The 20711-nt window shown below is 38.0% G+C and overlaps 1 protein-coding gene across 1 annotated transcript; it reads right to left on the bottom strand.

Annotated features, from left to right (window-relative positions):
- Positions 1–1323: 1323 nt before the first annotated feature.
- Positions 1324–14667, bottom strand: LOC150088584 (WD repeat-containing protein on Y chromosome-like). Its single transcript, XM_090370240.1, has 4 exons — positions 12249–14667; positions 11622–12061; positions 3481–3732; positions 1324–1545 (listed from the first exon to the last, which is right to left on the bottom strand). The coding sequence occupies exons 1-4, from the start codon at positions 14665–14667 to the stop codon at positions 1324–1326; spliced, it is 3333 nt and encodes a 1110-aa protein (XP_090226366.1).
- Between the last annotated feature and the right edge of the window lie 6044 nt (positions 14668–20711).

Below are 20711 nucleotides of genomic sequence, written 5' to 3'. Positions count from 1 at the left end.
CTTTTTCTTCTTCATCTTGCTACCACGAGATGTGAACTACGACTACCAAAAAATCTACTTCTACTTCAACCCACAACTCACGACTTTCTCCCCTTCACCACAGAGATCACTTTCCATTGCCCTACTTCGATTTATTTTAGCAAAACCAATATTTCTATTTTAATTTGTAAGATCTACATCTTACACGTTGTAATAACGGAATAAATCCTAATAATAATAATAATAATAATAATAATAATAATAATAATATACAGAGCTGCACATATTAGAAAAAGGACTGTGACTGCTTTTGGATATAAGGATAAAAACCTTGAACACTACACTAGAGTTTTAGGGGTAAAGTAACCTTTCCCAGCTTCCTTCTAGTGGAAAATAATGCTCTCACCCATAAATAAATAAAGCCGATTGGGGAATATTTTCTTTAGAGAGAGGATATTTCCTGAATACATAGTACTCTGTATGCAGAGCTCAGTCGTATTGAGAATGCGTGAGATGTTTTATGAAAACAAACTTCGAGTCATTACCCACCTCCGGGAATTTTACTTGAGTTGTGAACTGCTGTCCCTGGAGAACGCGCTTCAACACAAGACTATTGAACACTCTTCAATAGCATGAGCTCGGAAATATCGTGCAATGGCATAACGTAGACTTATTTTCAAAATTAATTATTTTGTAATATAATGTAATACGTAGTAATTGCGCTTGAAATATCCACAGGTGTACTAAATTATTAAATAAAACATTTGTTTTGTTTGTTTGTTGTAGGGTTTTAGGCGCATTTGTGACTTTGGTTTTATTGAGTTGCGTATAATTGTTTGTTCTGTGGTCGATTTGCTGTTTGATGGACGAAAATTCCGAGTTTCCTGAGAAAAAGGCCATGCTGCCCTCTTCTGAGGCCGACTAACTTACCACGTTGTGAAAAGGGCCCATAAAAATTCCACACATCATCGACGAGATTTGAACTCAGGTCTTTTGTGCTAAGCGAGAGGACGTAAATAAAAGCTATCGATGATTAAAAATTGAATAGATCTATTTAACAATGGTTATATTAGAAATATATATTTTATTTTACTTTTTTTATCAAAATTTTACATATATTTATCTATCACAACAGATATTTGCTTTTTTTTCGTATACATCACATATTTTCTTTAATGCGCCCTATCTGGAACTTTTGAAATATATTGTCTAAACTGGCAGTAAAATATTATTTGACTTCACTACAAACTTAAGAAATTTTGAAAGGTCTGTATCTTGTGCAATATATTTAAATTTCAATAGATAATCTATTTATACCTAATATCGCTTAGTTTTAAAACAATGTTAATTTTGATTGCTTGATTTATTGTCGTTTTGCGGCTGTGGACTTTGTCCTCTGTTTCGACTTGATGTGGGCTTTCCAAATGTAACACTCTTTCGTCTCTTTCTTTTCTCTTTGGCTCCAACCATAAAATGTTTTTGAAGAGCCCTGCGAACTTCGGGAGAAAGAACTGGATCACGAAGCGGCTCCAAACGAGGAGGACTCATGTGCTGATATACATTCACCTGCGTGTAAGAAAGGAATATTTCAAGCAAAAAAAAATGACAAGCACCAATAGAGTTATTAAATTAACCCGATGCATTTATAACTTAAAGAGGAAGGAAGTGATGATATGTGTATATGAATTAATCACAAAATAACCTTGTTCAGGAAAGGGCACTTTGCCCTTGCTCCCGATTATAACATCACATGTAGGACACACATATCCTGATTTATCATTAAGATTTCTATTGTATTTGTATTACATACATATTCGATAAATGTGTCAATCGTCAGTACTTAGCCTTCCCCACCTGCATAAAATAGGACAACTTTATTACTCCATTCACGTCAAAAAGTAGTGGGAAGGGCAATTACATGTATAATGTTCTAGATATTTCCATTGATCTAAACTCAAATCTAACATGTCTAAAACTATGAATATACAAATCAGTAAGATCGTGATAATTAAACAGAGTTCAATAGATTAACTTTTAATTATAAAATCAATTATCAGACTCTCGATTATCCAAGAACGAATTAGCTGGAGTCTGTACAGACCACGGAAGTCTAAGTCGAATAATAAAAAAGAAACACTTAAAATTTGTTACAGGTGTTTTTTGTTTATATTTTTAATGTTTCTGTAGACAAGAATTCAAGAGCCTCGAATTCTCACAAATAGCATCTCTGCTTTTGCTTTACCGGTATGATAAAAATTTATACAGCTCATTAAAATTTGTTTTTCCATAGGGCTTGGCCGTGGAGAGCTGCTGAAGATAGTGAACAGTTGCTGTGATATTGACTGGGAACATTGGGTCATGCATCCGATGGCTTTATGTTTGGATTGGAGCTGTTGGTTGTGTTTCGTAGATAAAGCATTCAGGTCGTCGTAAGGGCCGGGAATCAGGAACCAGAGGTTGGATGCGTCTAGAGGGAGATGAGTTTGACCAGAATTTGTACACTATTGCAAGTGATGATAAACTTCATGGAAAGTGATGTGAAGAGAGGCCTTGAGATGGTAAAAGGCCGCTTGTTCAGCCACCTCAGGATCCAGTACTCTGTGCCAAGCAGATGCCTCTATCACATCGCTCTCTTCACCTCTGCTGTCTGATCTGTAAATCCGTTGCAAGAAATAATTATATTAGGCTCTGCAATTCCTGTAAGCATCTGTTTGATGATCCTATCTGGATCATCAAACCAAAGTTTCTCAAAACTTTGGCATTGAGAGGTCTTTTGGATGGTTTTGCCTTGAATGTAAATTATGATATGTTATTCAGAATACGTTCCTTGGTGAACGATATTTGAGCTGATTTAATGTGAATAATCAGAACCTAACTATTCGAAATAAATTTCAAGATTTACAAAAATTTTGGAGGCTTCCAAATTAGCCTTTTCTTCCATATGTTGTAGTATTTCAGAAGATAAAAAGGTTCAGATAGTCGGCATACGAAGTCATGTTGCCATAGGCATTGAAAAAGGATTCGGAGCTGCAGAAAACAGCATTCGTGAGAGGACTACACCTTGCGATAGTCTACAAGATTATAAATTTAAAGTTGGACCTGATTGTGGTTGATAACAATTCTGTGTGCCTACATTGTAGAAATTTTTATGGAAACGTCCCGTACACCTTTCATCTGAACGTTTACATCTGAACGTTGCCCTGGCCAGCAAGCACATCATCGACCCCAACCTAAGTGACCATCTTTAGTATGAACTGGAATGCAGAATTTGGGCAAGGACAAGGCGAAATGGTTTTATTCATTAGTGGTGCTCACGAATATTTGATATGAGCTGTTCTCAAGCACAGATGTATTGGTAGAGAGGAATTTTTTCATTCCACAAGCACATTACCCTTCCTCAAAATAACATATATATTTTGCAAATATAATACACTATTGACCAGAGTGGTCTGGACAATATCATAAACAAATACCTCAACTATATGAGATGCGATAACATACCTTTTTGCCGATTTCATAAAATGGAGCAATTGGAGGAAGCGGATGATGGTGCCGTCTGGTGACATGAAATTTCCCTAGTATATCCGTCAATCTTTTCTTCTTTTTTTCTTCTTTCGCTCCGGCTTCTTCCACACTCGGTTCAGCTTTCTTTAATTTTTTCATCCAAGGAAAATTTACTCTTCCAGTTTTTATGCAGTGAACAAGGAGTTTTAATGATTTGTTCCAACGTGGACAAGAACCTCTGTTGATCACCTGCAAAAGAAACGATACTCGCTCTTAAAAGCCAAGCCAGAAAGAGAGAACACAAAATAATTCATTATAATTTAGATTTCCGCCTTTGGATATTTCTAATTAATGCTAGATATTTTAAATCCCTATCTTGAGACAGTTTAATATTATTTCAATGCTGTTTAGAGATCTTCAAAAAGCATTCTGACTGTTACAGAATCTGCTTTCTATTTAATAATTTTTTTTTTCTTTTCTTTTTTTTGTAACGTTGTTATAAGTTGTTTAATGGAAGCCTTTTTTTTTAACTCTATAAAAGAAATGACGCGCTTCTTCAGAATTGAGGGTCATATTATAGAATCATATGCAGTAAAACGATAAGGAAGGATTTCTTTACAGATAAAATATTATGCCTTGTTCTATAGTATTTCCTATGCCTTGTGGCCTAAGTTGCCCTGACGCTTCGATTAAATAATTGAAGATGAAAGTTCAATAATCCCTTAAACTGGATCCTTCTACAAATAAAGACACAGAGTGAGTCCTGGTTCCTTAAAAAATATACCAGGATGTTACCATAGTCGGTCCAGAATAGTACTATTCTAGTACAAAAAAATAATAATAATAAATAAATAAATAAAATAAAAGTTTGTTTATTTGATGGCTCTAATGATTGGCACTCATTCTTCCCGGTTCGCATCCTGCCAATAGCAAAATGAAAACCTTATTTCTGTAGCAAAATGAAAACCTTAGTTAAAACATTTAACTTATTCAAAAATAAACATTAATAGTAGACTATAAGCACAACTGGGGTCTAAAATGGGCAATAAAATGTATGGAATCATGAACTAAAAAAAAAGTTGCGCACGCACACGTTTCTAAAATAATCGAGGACTGGCTATCGCATTGGGTGGCACGCTGCCAACTTGCTACATATTTTATGCACTACTAAGAAACAGGGTAGAATCGAGTGAACACGTGATCACCGATAAGAACGATTGGCTAACTGCTTTCTACTGCATCAGGAAACTTTCTGAAACGCCAAATGAACGAAGTAGGGAAGGCAGTATTGAGAACGAATCAGCGTCTAGTAAACGACAGCAGAGAATAAAATTAGAAAGAAGGCTCTCTTCGCTCTATCTGAGGATATTTTTTGTGAAAGAAGTCAGATTAGGCCGAGGTAACGAGGAGATGGAGAGATAAATGTGTCGATGTAACTAACGCAATTTGGTACTGTATGCTGTCGCCCTTATTGCTTGAAGTCTGATTTGCAGTTCCAGATCACCCAGTAGAGACGTGCCTATTGTTTCTATAGGATAAGTCGGCGGTAACTTTAGGTAATCTACTGGTAATCCTTTGGGTAATACTGTTTTTCTTATTCTAAGTATTCATATGAGAGAAATAATAAAATAATCTTATACAGAGATTGTTAATACAATAACTCCCGCATGTAATTCTCAATAAATCTCAATGTCTGATCCAACTGATCCGGTTCATTTGGAACATTCATTATTCGTCTGTTTCCTGTCTGGTTTCCACTTCTGGAATCCATGCTGCTAATGCCTGTGGGAAGTATGTAATGTTCTATTTAAACTCTAACGACTGTCTAGATCAGAGGAGCTCAAAAGTGATCATTTTTACCAAAGATGCGATGATTAACCTTAATTAGCAATCGCATGAGCTGGAACCACGGTCTATGTCACGAGGCTACGCCGCCCGGTTGGGCGATGTGGCTACAAGCAAAGTTACCCCTAACTGTTAGTGCCTATCAGCCCCGAGAAGGCCTTACTCCAACAGTTGCTAATTCACGCGTCATAGACCAGAGGAATTCGATATGCAATTTTTTTCTCCATAACTGACAGCTGTAGTTAGCAGTGTTTGGGTGAAGGGAGAGGACGGAGAGGAAAACTGGTGGACTACATCCTATGCTTCAATGAAGCTAAACTGAAAATATTGAAATACAGGGTGGTCACGAAGTCCTGCACTGGTTTTAAATTTTAATAACTAAAGTTATACATCCAAATGACAGAACCATTCAATAAAAAATATATGAAAGTTCAAGTCTTAAAGTTCTTTATATATTATCATCCATGTAAATCTGATTTTTCTTTTGTTATATTTATATTTAATATTTTATCAATTTCTTTTATTTTCAGATTGTGGGGGGAAATGTTATTTGTGTTTATTATATTTATATATATTTTATATTTTTTTTATATATCTGTTCTTTATCTATCCCTTTTCATCAACAATTTTATTTTTTTATCTTGCAACTTCCAACTCCCTTATTCTATAAGTCTTTTTTTTATTTAATTTATTTTTATATATTATATATAACCTTTATTTATTTAATTTGTTCCTCAATGCTATAAGACTTATTTAATTATTCCCTGTACTCTACTATGCCCCCGTTTTGTCCCCTCCCACTTTACACCTGACTTGTAATCTCCCAGAAGATTCTAGACTCTAGGGGGTCTCAATAATTTAGGTATTCCTCCTCTGGACTGGCTGAAGTTCAAAATGACTGACAGACACATAAGTACCAAAACATAATAATATTTATTGACATTATATACATTTCAATCAATAGCTACAATTAACTGTTAACTTTATTATGTGTGGCTTTGTTAGACTGCTAGGCCTTATCTGTGTAAATATCCTTGTAATTCAAACTACAAAAGTTTATACATATATATATATATATCATTATGTTCTTCGTGTGCCTCATCCTAGGGTTCTAACAGATCTAGGAGTTCATTACATCTCATAATCCTTACATCAGCTTTCCTACTAATCAACTGTCCTAGTAAGTCTACAGGTAGCTTTCAGTATGAGAATAAACAATTACAAGTAGCTATATACAAATTTGTATATATATATATATATATATATATATATATCTCAGTTAGAAAATCCTTTCCTCAACCACAATCTGTTCATCATTCATAATCAACCAATATAATTAACAATCTTCCCGTATATCTAATCCAATAATTCTTTAATTAGCTAGACACTCAATCAGTATTTTATCCGTTTAAACAATTACTATCACGCTAAGTTATACTCTTAATAAATCCAAATTCACTATAATTTAACATTCAACTACAATCCATTGTTACCTAATTAGTCATTCCCCCAAAATTAACTATTATATCAAGGTATCCTTTCTACCCACTAATTAACTTTTACCATAAGGTCCTACACATTAATTTCTCTACAACTCTGTGTACATGGGTGCAATTACGTTTAGTTTTCACCCATAGATTAAGTATTTCCTTTAGAGTCCTTCCTTCACTAACTTGAGATTTTTCCGTACTTAACTATCACTTACTCAGTTTTCCGAGTGTTCTCTCTATTCTGGGCTACCATAGCCATCTACATAACGGCGTAGACTAGAAGGTGGGCGGTTGTTCATCCTTGGAATATATCAATCTATCTGAGGTTCGCTCTCTCGTAGGCACTGCTCTGCTGAGTTGAATAAGGATCCTTTCTTACGTCATCGGTCAGCGCTGCATCCGTATCTGGCACTGCGAAAATTTTAGGGTCGGCCTGTCGCTCATCACTGCTCAGTTGAGTATCCTGCCTCTAGAATTCTCCTTGGGCGTTCTTCTCCTTCCTTCTCTATGAATTGCATCAGCTTCTCTCACTGTGCTGTATTCATTGGCTACTGCTGTATCTTCATTCTTCTACGTGGACACATTCTTTCTCCAACTTTAGACTTACATAAATTACTCACAAGAAATATTTCCTTCCCATTCCTCCGACCGCCTCTCCAAAACCTTTCACCGCCACCCAAAACTCAACAACGACTCTGCCACACGACTGTCTTCCTACACATACTCCACAAGACTCCTCAGAAAAACTCTTTCTTTCTTTACTCTGAATTTCAAAATTTCCTACGCTTTTCTCTCTGACCAATCGCTGGCCTGTACATCCCTTTCCCTTTAATTCCCATTCGTCTCCTTTACTCTTCCGTGGGCGTGTCTTCCATCCTTTTTAGAGGGAGCTTCCGGTTTCCAGCAATTTCTGGAACTTTCTAGAAAGGTGACCAGAAGTTCCGGAAGTTTCTCGATCTTCTTTGTGTTTGCCCATCTACGCCGTGTATTTGTCTTGCTACACCTGTCGTTAATTGCCCCCCATGAAATTTTTAAAATGTGCACTCAATTTCTTGAGTACCTCAATTACTGAGCTCCATCTCTATCTTAATTGTGTTTTTGTTTCGGCTCATTGTTCTTTAGGGACGAAATGTTGACTCTGATCTGTGCTCATTAACTACGGACTGCTCCATCGGTGTTTCTAATTGTATCGCGTGTTCGAAACGCTTTCCCCCCGTTGCTACGTTAATCTTCCTCTTGCTTAAAATAATGGGCGAAACGAGCACAATTAAACCTGGGACCTTTCTGAATTATCCTATTCGAATTCTGTTATATAGTTTTGACCTGATATATTTATAATGGTTGTCTGTATTAAATTAATTAGTATTCACTAATAATTTTCCAACATCAATGACACCCATTATTAATAACAGTTGTAAGGACGGGTCCTTACAAGATATTGAATGGCTCCAAATGGCGACAATTGAAGAAAAGTTAACTGTGTGCTTTGGCTTGCAGAGTTTAATTCAATAACAACTGTGAGAAGAAAGTTCACTACGCATTATAAAAACGATGCACCCCATAAAAAGTCAATAAGTAGTTGGATGAAAAAGGGATCAGTTAATGACAAACCACGATCTGGGACACCCCGAATCAATCAACAATGATGACAGCCTTCGAAGTGTGATAATTAAAAACTGCATTAAGAATAAAACTTTAATACTTGAACTTTCATATAATTTTTACTAAATAGTTCCTTTATTTGTATATCTTTAGTTATTAAAATTTAAAACCGGTGCAAGACTTTATGATCACCCTGTACAATAAACGTCTTTTCTAATATTATGGAGGATTTTTGTTTCAAATTTAGCTTCGAGTATTCCTGACTTCCAATCCACCATTTTGCTGTTGAATTCCGATGAATTCGCTGAGGAAATTTTTTGTCTCAGAATTTTTAATGGTAGCACGGAGAGGAAACTATAAATCCTGGTCCCCTCCTCTGCCAAGTTGGGGAACGGTCCCCACGTGATCGCCATATCAATGTAAAAAACACGAATCAAGTAAAATTCTTATTAATACTAGTGTGTGAATATTAAGCTCCTAAGCAACTAAGACTATGGAGCGTCAGTATATATTGTGTCTCTAAATTGCATTTGTTCTGTGGTTGGCTTGATGTTTGCTGGACAAAACACGCGGACTTCAGGAAGATAAGACCATGCAACCATTGCCTAAGACCGAATAACACAGCCACCTTGTGAAAAAAAAACAAACTGATAAACATTCCTCGCGTTATTGACAGAATTCAAACTCACATCTTTTTCATCCGGTGGGGAGGAGGATTCCCGTCATCGTCCTCCCCACAAAAAATCTAGATATGAAAAATAACGCTTGACGGAATCTAATTTCTATTTTGCATCTTGCCAATGTTGAGCTTATATGCCCATGAATTTGGGAATGCGGACTTTCCGAACATCATCACCAAGTGACCACCATGTCGCGTCAAATTTAAATATCCTGGAAATGATAAGTTCATTTTATCAGTAATTTTTTCTTTTCTTTCTTTAGACAACATAGGATGCTTGTTGACGTTGAACCGGAATATCTGTCGGCTGTTGTTTTCAGGAAAACGTAAGAAGAAGAGTTGTTCTGAAATTCAAAAATAGAAAGGATAAATGAGGAAGTGGAAAAGTTAGTTCAACGAGTCTGAAATTAAACTCTGAGTGGATTTTGACTAGAAGAAGGAGGCAGAATTGCAGATGCTAATTCAGGAGAATAGTTCCCGTGTAGATATCTATAGAAAAGATATGAAGTAGAAATTGAAAATCTGGTTGATAGGGAGTGGAATGAGAAATAATTGATTAACCTGATTTGCTCTGTTTTACGGGTTTTTTTTTTTTTTTTTTTGAGACACTAGTATATTCTGTCTATAAATTGCATGTATCCATGGTCAGTTTGCCTGTTTGTTGGATAAAAATCTGAATTTCGGGGTAACAATGTGCAACTCTCATCTAAGATTCTCTAACTTTGCGAAGTTTTATAAAAATATGTATATAAATATTTTTTGTACGATTTTACAAAAGGGGCAAGAAGGCATATTAAATTTTGGTTTAAACTGGAAAATCTGCAACATAAATGTATGAAACGTTAAAAGCTTCTTTCTGATGATGAAATGTTGTCGTACCAGTGTGTTTGAATGGTTTAAGCGGGTCAAAGATGGGCATCAGGATGTTTCAAATGACTCAAGATATGGGCTTCAGTCAACATATCGAAATGAGGATAGAGTTGCAAGAGTTCGGAAAATTGTGGCAAGGAATCGTCGTTTGACCCTCAAAATGATGACTGATGAGTTGAATATGCCACAAGGAGACGATTCGTCAAATTCTGCATGAATATTTAGGTAAAAATAAGTGTGTGCAAAATTTATGCCGCATGTCCTTACAGACAAGCAAAAGCAACGATGAGTGTCATCATACGAAGACTTGTCAAGGTAATCCTAATTTCCTCTACTGTCTTTTCATTAGAGATGCGTGGTGGTTGTTTCAATACGACCCGGAGACGAAGCATCAGAGCATTCAATGGACTTCAAAATCATCACCAAGACTCAAAAAGTTTCATTTACAGAAGTCCTTGATCAGGATGACGATAATGTTTTTCGACAAACAGGGTGTTCACGGGGAATTAACACCTGAAGGGGAGAAGTCAATCCTGCTTTCTACGTACAGCTTCAAGGACTATTGAAGCGAATTTCCTAGATGAAGCGGTAATTTCGAGAGAAAGGCAGCTGGTTCATGTTGCATGAAAATGCCCGCCCATTCCGCACTAGTTGTAAAGATATTTCTGACAAAACATGGCATTGTACAGATCAAACATCTCCTACTCTCCGATGTAGAATCAGCGGACTTCTTCCTCTTTCCGAAAGTGAAAATTACCCTTAAAAGAAAAAATTTCAGGATGTTGAAGACATAAAGAAAAATGTAACCACCGAACTGAACATCATCTCTCTGAACGCCTTTGCTGACCCTTTTCAGAAACTTTTAGAACAGTGTAATGAGGGCATTCAATCAGTCGGAGATTACTTTGAATAAAACTACTTTTGAACTCCTTCAATTTGTGTTCTTCTTTTTATTTTAACAGTCAGGGAATTTTAATTGCCACACCTCGTATATAAATTCCTACCGGATTGGTAATACTTGAAAGAACGCCTTTTCCACTTGGTGTGGAAGGATAAATATAATAATCGATATGCTACCAGGTAGGATACTAATTGAATAAGAGGATGTAAAAGGCGGCAAAACAACAAGGATCAACTCTGAAACATAGGTTTCAATTCAAGAGGGAAAGTGCCACCAGGTGTCTTTTTTTTCAAAAAAAAAAAAACTCTATATTTTTGAAAACTTGAAAAACAGTTTCATCCTTTAAAACTAAGTGAAACATTAAGGGGAATGTATTGGGTAATACCAGTGTATCAAAATATAAACGAGCTAGAAACGAACAACAAATTAATGGGCAAACAGCCATATATGTCCATGTCTTCTAAACTGTGTGTGTGTGTGAGAGAGAGAGAGAGAGAATTTAACGAAATCATTCTGTTTTAAACAGAATCAAAATCAATGATATTGAGCAAGGTCACTCCAGAAACAGAAAGAACAGTAGTCACAGTAGGAAAAAATTTAGAATTAATATAGAATTATTTGGTAATTCTCTGGATCAAAGTAAGACCGAGAACTAAAGAGTAAAACTCAGTTTGGAAATGCTCAAAATATGTACACATGATATCATTAAGTGCTAATGCCATGAAGGCAATAATCTTAAGAATTTTCTTGCCTTGAATGTGGTGGGAGAACCCATTCTTCTAATATCTTTAGGGATTGGGCAAATTTCATCATCTGGGTACACTATAGGACTTTCAAGATTCCACTTCTTTTCCTGCCCAAAAGTTCCAATGTAACCACCGTCCAAAGTCCACAGACGAGCTGTACAATCTCTGCTGCTGGAGACCAACATTTCCCATTGGTCCACGAACTCTACATGTATAATGGCCTGCATATGAGCGCGAAAACAGTTCAACAGTGGAGGACGTGGAGGATTTTCATCATCTTCTGATACGTAAACAGTTTCTGAGAATCCAATATAACGAAGTTTTCTTTTCTCGAGACGGAGGTACTGAAATTTCTGCAGATAACGGCTTGGATTGTACTCGATAATATCATCACCGCAGCAGTAATTTTGCAGACACCAAACCCTGATATATCCTGAGGTGTCACCTGTAAGACACGTAAAACACGAGTTCAGTTACGAGTTAAAAGCATTCCAATCAAAAATATAATTAATTAATTAATTCACTAAGTGTTTGTCTAATGTGTATGTGTATCTGATAAAAATAGAGAGAAAAAATACGAGTATGTTTCCTTTATATTCTTCAATTATAAGTATTAGTAACTTGTGACATACCTGTAACCAAAAATTCATTATTCTTGTCGGTTGCCATGGTAACTACTCCATCGATGCGACGCTTTGGGGCGTGAAACCTCCCAAGTAATCCACTTCCAGGACTAACTGACCATGCTCTTACAAATCCATCTTTTCCGCTGGTAAGCACTGTTGCAGTGTCCCAACGAACACGACGATTCTGAAGGACAAGCAATTGATTGATAGTTGGAACGGAAATCAAACCAAATTCTTTTGAAAGGTCAAACTCCGGATCAAGATAAGCCGTCGATGCCATAGTTTCAACGAACACCGAGCTTTCTTCGAATTCCTCCTCTTCATTTTTCTCTTCGGGAGAACTAGTCCCTCGGTCACTTTGTACAGTCACTCTGCTGATGTCTTTGGTCTCGTCTTGACTCTCTTCTTCTTCCGTTTTCTCCTCCTGTTCAGGTGTAAGTTTTCGCGTTCCATAGAGTTTCCCTTCATCCCTCATACGGAACTTAACACTACCTGTCTCACGGATCCAAACAATGATTTCTCCATCGTAAGAAGCTGTTGTTACGATTTTATTCTGATAGCATCCAATTGCCTCGATGTCATCAGAGTGTTTTGCATCCCAAACTTTAACAAATGTGTCGATTCCGTTGTCATATAAATGGGTCACGCGGCGATTCCAACCGGCTACAAAGATATGATTACGAGCACATGCGATCGAAGTAATCTCACGATTATTCTTTGTTTTCCATTCCCTCACGCACAGGCCACTATTGAAGTTCCAAGTTTTTAAGATACCGTCCTGACCACCAGTAAGGAGTCGCCTTTGAGTCGAATCTAATGTCATCGATGTTATTTTTACCGGATATTCCACATTTTCGCGAATTACGGTATGAACTTTATTGAATTCAAATATTTTGTTTCCAGTGATTAAACTCCATACTGCAACTTCTGAGCTGTACGAACCTGTGATAACAAATTCGAACAGACTGTTGTACAAACTTGCACACACTGGTCCGCTATGTGTATTCCATTTTACCTTTTCGTCCTGCTCTTGAACTTCAAACACTCCCATCTGGTAGGTTCCAACTAGGAAGCACCTATCTTTGGGATGAAAACATGCAGCAGTGATGTCTCGTGTGCCTAGAGACGTATTATTGCAATTGATAGTTTGCACACAAAGTTGGCGAAATACGTTCCATATCATTACATACTTATCTCTGCTAATACTAATGACAAACTGGTTAACGTTATCAGCCATCACATACATTACAGGTGTCATGTGACCTGAAAGGACGCAGTTAGGTCGCTGGCAAACAAATGGGTTCCAAAGCTTAACCGAATAGTCCATTCCTCCAGTGATTATAAAATTTTCAGACTCCAGATAGTCGAAACAAACAATTCCCAGTCGGCTTGAGAATCTGAAAGAGTGACGCTTGTTAATATCATAAAGAAACATGGACACCTTCGATGTTTTTGCACAGGAAATGAACACTTCAATAGCTTTCAAGAACTTCACTCGTTGTACCCACTCATCATGAACTTTTGGAAAGCTCAAAATAGCCAGTCCTTCAATCTGTTTCTTTACGATCTTTGCAAATGGAACTCGAGCCATATTTTCCTTCATTATGAGAGATCGTCTCAGATCACAGAAAAATTGCAGACTCAGAGTTATAACATTCACATTTCCACCAGTGTCACCTTCAATCAACTGGACTGCCTTCTTCTGTTTGTATTTTGCAGATGGATTATAGTCCAGACACATGACACAGCTGGGACATTCCACAATCGAAAAATGTTTTTCGAACTCAGCAGGACTACTATCGTAGAAACGGATATCCCACACAGTGGTAGAAACAGCAATCATTCGAACGTGGGGCATACACACCATGGCTGTTACTTCCACTGTCTGCTTCACTTCACCTTGTTGAATATGAAGGGATTCCAGAAGGTTGAAATCACGGGTAAAATACGCTAGCATTCCAGTTCTACTTATAACAACGTAGTTTCCTGCACTGTCGTCCCTGATGCCAGCAATAGTTGGGTAAACAGTGATTTGTTTAACGGAATGAGAATGACTAAAGCAATCAACTGGCTTCATCCTTGACTTGTAAGGTAGAACATCCAATCGAGAATCGAGTAGATCTCGCTTGTTGTAAATCTGAAGGATATGGTACATGACCTGTAGCCATGACACCTTCCCTATGCATTGTGCATCGATCTTTAGAAAGAAATCTGTTAGTTCTTCCTCTGTAGCACCCTCTTCCAAAACTGCCTGCATACCTAGAGAAAACTGATGGACTCCAATTACTCCTAATCCTTCCTCATCCATATCACTAAGTACCTTTCCAAGCATCATTAGGTGTCTCATAGTTAATCGATCTAGTATTCCAGCTGGAAGATCCAATTCTTCAAGTTCGGTACATTTGACAACTTCGTTGTTAGTCATTGTGATTCTATTTCCCGATAAAGGTCGACTACCTCGTTACTCTTGTTGGAGCGCTAAAGAAAATATATCTGCCATAAGCATATTTAAAATTAGTGTTTGGACAATTAGCTATATGTAACTCTCAATTGAATCAGCTATCTATTGTTATGATGTTTTAAAGAAATGATTCTAACAATCGTCAAACAATGAGAAGAACAGGCAATGTTTTGAATGGATATTCAAAAAAGAAAATAAGCCGTTTTTTGGTTTTTATCCAGCAACCATTACAGTTAAGTAAAAAATTTTATTTACAAAAATGAGTATGGAAATTTCCACAAAAATGCTTTTCAACTCTTTCTTTGCACAAGAGTACCGAGAAAATTTTAAATTTCATCTCAGAATGCACCACCATCTATTACCCTGATTTCAGCCCTTCGTATCTACCTTACTCTTAGGTTATTGCTCCTCTTATCTCTCTCTCTGAACATTCAATATATTGATGAAAGGCAACAGAGAAAGTATCATTTTTAGGACCATGCCATTTTGGGTTGTGGTCAAAAGCTAAAGGAGGAAAGGAGTTAAAAACAATACAGGAATTTGTTTGTTATTAGTCTGTTGTGCATATTAAAGAATACCCGTAATGTTCTGTATATGATATATGGAACCTTCGCAAACAGGAGAAAGGATATCATTGTCTCTGTATAAAGCGATAGTGAGAGAGCATTGGAAATACAGTATTGTGTTCAGATCATCCTACACAAGATGCACGAAAGAGAGCTTCTTGAGAGAATTCAGAGGAGATAAACTAGGGTCATGAGGTGTGCAAACCGATGTCCACGTGAAGAACGGGTCAAAAGGTATATCCCTAAGGTGTTCAGTAACTAAGGCCCCTGCAAGACTTGGAAACTGGACACCTTTGGGAGATTTGATTGCAGTATAAACTCTTGAGTAGGATCACTAAAATAAACAAGGGAAGTATATTTTCACTGGGAGAAACAAAAACTAGGACTCACAATATAAAATCTTAGGAAATAACAGTAGTCTGGATTTCCTGAAGTTGATTTCGGACGGTGTCTTTTAAATGATTGGAATAAACTACCTTTTAAGTGGTCGAGGCGGAGGGTTTGGTAAAGTTCAGAGCAGAATGCATGGTCACTTTTTAGGAATGGGGAAAGCATGAATGATTGGAAAATTTGTAAAATTGTGTGAATCGAGAAAGGGGGAGAACGATACGTGGTTAGCCAATAACTATGAATCAAAGGAAATAAAAACAGTGCTGTTCCAGTCTAGAAATCTAGTTAAAATTCTCTCTCTCTCTCTCTCTCTCTCTCTCTCTCTCTCTCTTTCTCTCCCTTCAGAATTAAAGCATGATGATGAGGTTCCCAAAATATTAAGTGTAAATTGAATATGTAATTCACTTCAATAAGAATTTCGACCTTTTTTTGTTTCGTTTTGCAGGTTCAGAAAAAGATGAGTGATATTGTATCATCATTCTGTAATTTTACAGTGGTATTGCATAATCTTGTTTATAAAAGCAGCCACCCGTTGCCATTTGTCATCACTTCCTATTCAGCAGTAGTATGGCATACCTTCAATTAACTCTAAGGAGTCCTTGTGTGTGGCACAGTTGGTAGAATCGCCGTCCTTCCCATAGAGGATAGAAGAGACCTGACTTCAAGTCCCATCGATGACGTGAAGAATTTTTATGGGCCGTTTTCAGAACGTGGCTGAGTTAGTCGGTTTCAGGTGAGGGTAGCATGATTTTTCTCCCGTACTCAAGGTTTTTCGGCCAGCAAACACAAAATCGACCTCAGAACACACGCAATTTACAGATAATTAATATGTAGCAATATGGCCTTAATCGCCGATGCTCCCAAAACCCTACAATAACAACAACTCCAAGGAGGAAAAGCGTAATTATTGTTTCTGGTAGGGAGGCATTTTATGGACATATTGCTGAAAAAGTGAGTTTTAACCATTCTGCTATGCTCAAGTTACTGAAAAAGAAATGCAAGACAGGAGATGTCAAAAGAAAATCTGAAACCTGACCGAAAATGAAAAATACTGCAGCACAGTATAAAATTTTGAAGCATCTATAAATAAATAAATTTTCTATTTATACTCCGGGACAGCCACACGGTCAGAGGAGTTCACAAGATAGAGAGAATATAAGAAACAGCACCAAATTCAGCAGTCACGGACTTGAACAGCGGTCACTCCAGGAACGTGTACTTATGCACCTTCGCGCTGACCACCCGGCTACAGCTTCTTTCTTGCCCTCGTCATCGTCGTGTAAGTTCCACAGACTTAAAAATCCATGGGAAAGGAATATACTGCAATAAATTCAAGTGATAGAACTGTCCGACAAGGACTTTTGATGAGCGGACTGAAAGCAAATCGACCTCGTAAGAAACTGTTGTTGACAAAATCTATAAGGAAAAAACGACTAACCTGGGCTTAAGAGCATGCTAATTGGACAAGTAAACAATGAGGATCTGTCATATTTTCTGATGAAACTAAACTTGACCTCTACACATCGGATGGTAAATGTTGCGTTCAGCGTACGTCTGACGAATTTGTCACCCCTACTATATTCGATCAACAGTAAGATTCCAATGGCCAAGATGGTTGCGGATTGTTTGAGGATACCATGGAGAGAAACAATAAGTTGCTGGATTCAAATTCATTATGGGAACTCTTCAAAGGATTTATTCCGGGAGCTACGAATACATTTATTCAGTGAAAAAGTTTCACAAGAGAAAGATGCTAAGTGGATGACCAAATAGGTTAAGAGTTTAATTAACCTAAAGAAAAAAGCATGGGGCACTTACAGGCTATCGCGAGATACTAATATATATGAGTTTATAAGTGCACAGGCGAAAGCTCAATACGAGAATGCCTAGCAGATAGAGATAAAAATGGGGACAAAAAACTCTTTTCGTACATGAAGACAAAAAAGGAAGAGAGTGAATCAGATAGGATCCTTATTTGATCAAACTAGAAAGGATATAGAAAGCCCCGCTGAAGTGACAGACGAGTTGAACAAGTATTTTGCAACGATCTTTACAATTGAAATACCAATCGAACTACGAGGGATCATTGAAAAGGAGGTAGACAACTGTAAATTAAGTGATGAATCCATCTCGGAAAAGAACATCGTACACCTCTCGTACATCTTGTTATACTAAAAAAAGCCACATGTGAGTGGCGATCCCCTTGAAAATGTCAATGGGAACATCATTAGACTCCGCAGAGATCTCCTGGGACTGGAGAAGTGCTAACGACTCCCTAGTCTACAAAGGAGGTGCGAAAGACGTGATAGGCAACTATATAAACCAGTGAGTTTGAATTCAGTGGTGGGTAAGATCAAATCAAATCTCTGATTCAGTAGGATCCAGTACAGAATCATCTCAACAGGAATGGTATTCTTAAACGATCACACATTCGTGAAGAGTAAGTCTTGCCTGACCAATCTGGTTAATTATTTTGAAGAAGTCATAAAATAGTTGAATGCAAGAAATAACTTTGACACTATTTACCTTGACTTCAGTAAAGCTTTTGACACAGTTCCCCGTGAAAGATTGTTATATTAACTAGAACAAATTGGGATTAATGGCAAAGTGATCCGTTGGATCAATACTGTTAATCTATTCGTCTTTGTATCCCCCCAAGCTATCAGTTTTCCGACCCACCTAACACTGCCTCGACACCATCAGCAAACATTATTGCACCCTTTCTATTTAAGTGTATCCCATCTCCGTAGAAGCAGTCTCTCCTGTTAACAAGTACAGTCCTGGCTGAAAAAATTCTACTCCTTGAGCCTTGCACAATCTTTCCAGGGCCGAATTGATCGACAAGGCTCTCATAATATACTGCCTCCTATCGTGTCTGGGCAGAATTGCAGACACTTTCAAATTCAACCCTAATTCACGGCTTTTTTTCAATAGTGACCTGTACTTGTTAAGTAATTCTGCCGGTCTCCTACTCTTGATGTCATTAGTGCCAACGTGTACAACTATATCACCTTTTGTGCCCTTAATTGATACCATATTCTTTGGTACCATACCGGTGGTTGACACGAGGATTGGAATGTTTGATACTTCTTGAATATGCTACATCTCCTTGATCTGATGTCTCAGGTTCGTGTACTTCCTAATTTTTTCCTCGTGGGTTTTCTGGACATTGCTAGTGTTCGGCACCGCTATGTCCATCAGGTAGCATTTTCCATCTTGTCCACAAGGGTTATGTCCGGTCTGTTGTGCGGGATGGTCTTATCCGTTATTATGGCACGGTCCCAGTGCAGCTTGTGCGTTCGGGTCTCTATTACTGCCTGGGGTTTGTACTTGTAGTATGGTACACTTTCTTTGGTCAACTGGTATTTCCACGCTAGCTTCTGAAGTATTATCCTGGCTATCTGGTCTTGTCTATGAGTTGTTATTGTTGTTGTTATCGAGTTTTTTAGGAGCCTTAGCAACTAAGGCCATATTGCTCCGGGGATATGCTGTGATCATTTCCTGACCTTTCCGCATCCTCCATATTTGGTGGCTCACGGTCTCGAACCCGGTCTAATCAAGAAGCATGTGCTACACACTGCTGCTCCTGCTCACCTGGCTACGGAGGCGCTTATCTATGAGTGTACTCAGTATGGGTGATCATTTTACACTCCGTGGTAATGTTTTGGATCGTTTCTGAGGCCAGCTGGCATCGTCGACATGAGTCATCTGACATTCCGGGCTCCTTTGCAACGTATTTTCTGTAGTTTCTGGTGTTGATTACCTGGTCTTGGATGGCTAGCATGAATCCTTCAGTCTCGTGGAAAGAGCGTCCCATTTATGAGCCATGCATTGGAAGCAGTGTTATCGATGTGATCTTGATGGAGGTCATTGTGGTATCTGCCATGGAGTGTCTTCTTTGCCCATCTTTCTATCTTCGTTTCTTGTATCGTTTGGGCGGGAGGGGTTTCCTCGCTTAGGTTGAGTGGCGTATACCACTTATCTACCTTTCTTGTGGCCTGTGGAGTGGTGCTGTGTTGTTCTCGAAAAAATCCTTCAGGTTAACTATCGCTGTTTTCTGTTGTTCTGTCAGGTCTATCTGGCCCCTTCCTCCCTCTTTCCGAGGTATTGTTATTCTCTCCACTGCTCACTTCGGGTGGTGTTGGCAACTCTTGATCATCATTGTCATTGTCTTTTGCATGATATCTTCTAGCTCGGTGTTAGTCCAATCTATGACCCCGAATATGTATGTTATTACTGGAGGTGCATAGGTGTTTATAGCTTTAACTGTGTTCGCTCCGTTCAATTTTGCTTTCAGCAGGCTTCTGAGTCTCTGATGATATTTTTTGGTCAGGCACTTCTTCATTTCCTTGTTTTCCAACTGCTCAGCCTGCATCATTTCTAGGTATTTGTAGGTCTCTCCTTCTGTCGTAGCTTCGATCTCTTTACCAGTCAGCAGCTGGTAGTTTCGGCCAACTAATTTTCACTGGGGCAGTGTGTGGGTCTTGCATTTTTCTAGACCAAATTCCATCCTGATGTCCTTGTTGAATTCTTCAGTGATCCGGAGAAGTTGCTAGAGTTGCTTCTCGGTTCCCGCGTAGAGCTAAATATCATCCATGTACATCAGGTGGGTGAGGGTCTACAGGTTCTTTCTTCCTTCTTTGAGGTTATATCCATACTTGCTGCCGTTGAGCATGGTGGACAGCGGGTTGAGTGCTAAACAGAACCACAGTGGGCTCAGAGCAGCTCCCTGAAAGATTCCTCTTCTAATGGGGATTGGCCTGCTTGTGATGTCTCGATCTTAATGGTGGTACTCCCTTTGGCCATTGTTGCTCCTAGGAAGTTTGTCACTATCTGATTGACCTTGTAGATCTTCAGGGTCTCTATTAGCCAGCTATGAGGTACTGAGTCGAAGGCAGTGCGGTAATCTATGTAGGCCGTATATAGTAGTAGTAGTAGTAGTAGTAGTAGTAGTAGTGGCATGTGATGCAAGAAAGCAAATGTATGAGTTTATGCAGCATCAGCCAAAAAAAAAAAAAATCACACCAGTCCCTCCAAATGCCTGTCCAGTTC

The sequence above is a fragment of the Mastigoproctus giganteus genome, chromosome 3, assembly GCF_048544385.1.
Source record: "Mastigoproctus giganteus isolate SK-2022 chromosome 3, ASM4854438v1, whole genome shotgun sequence".
NCBI lineage: Eukaryota > Metazoa > Arthropoda > Arachnida > Uropygi > Thelyphonidae > Mastigoproctus > Mastigoproctus giganteus.
The sequence above is the reverse complement of the archived record's forward strand: the minus strand, read 5'-3'. Positions and strand labels throughout refer to the sequence as shown.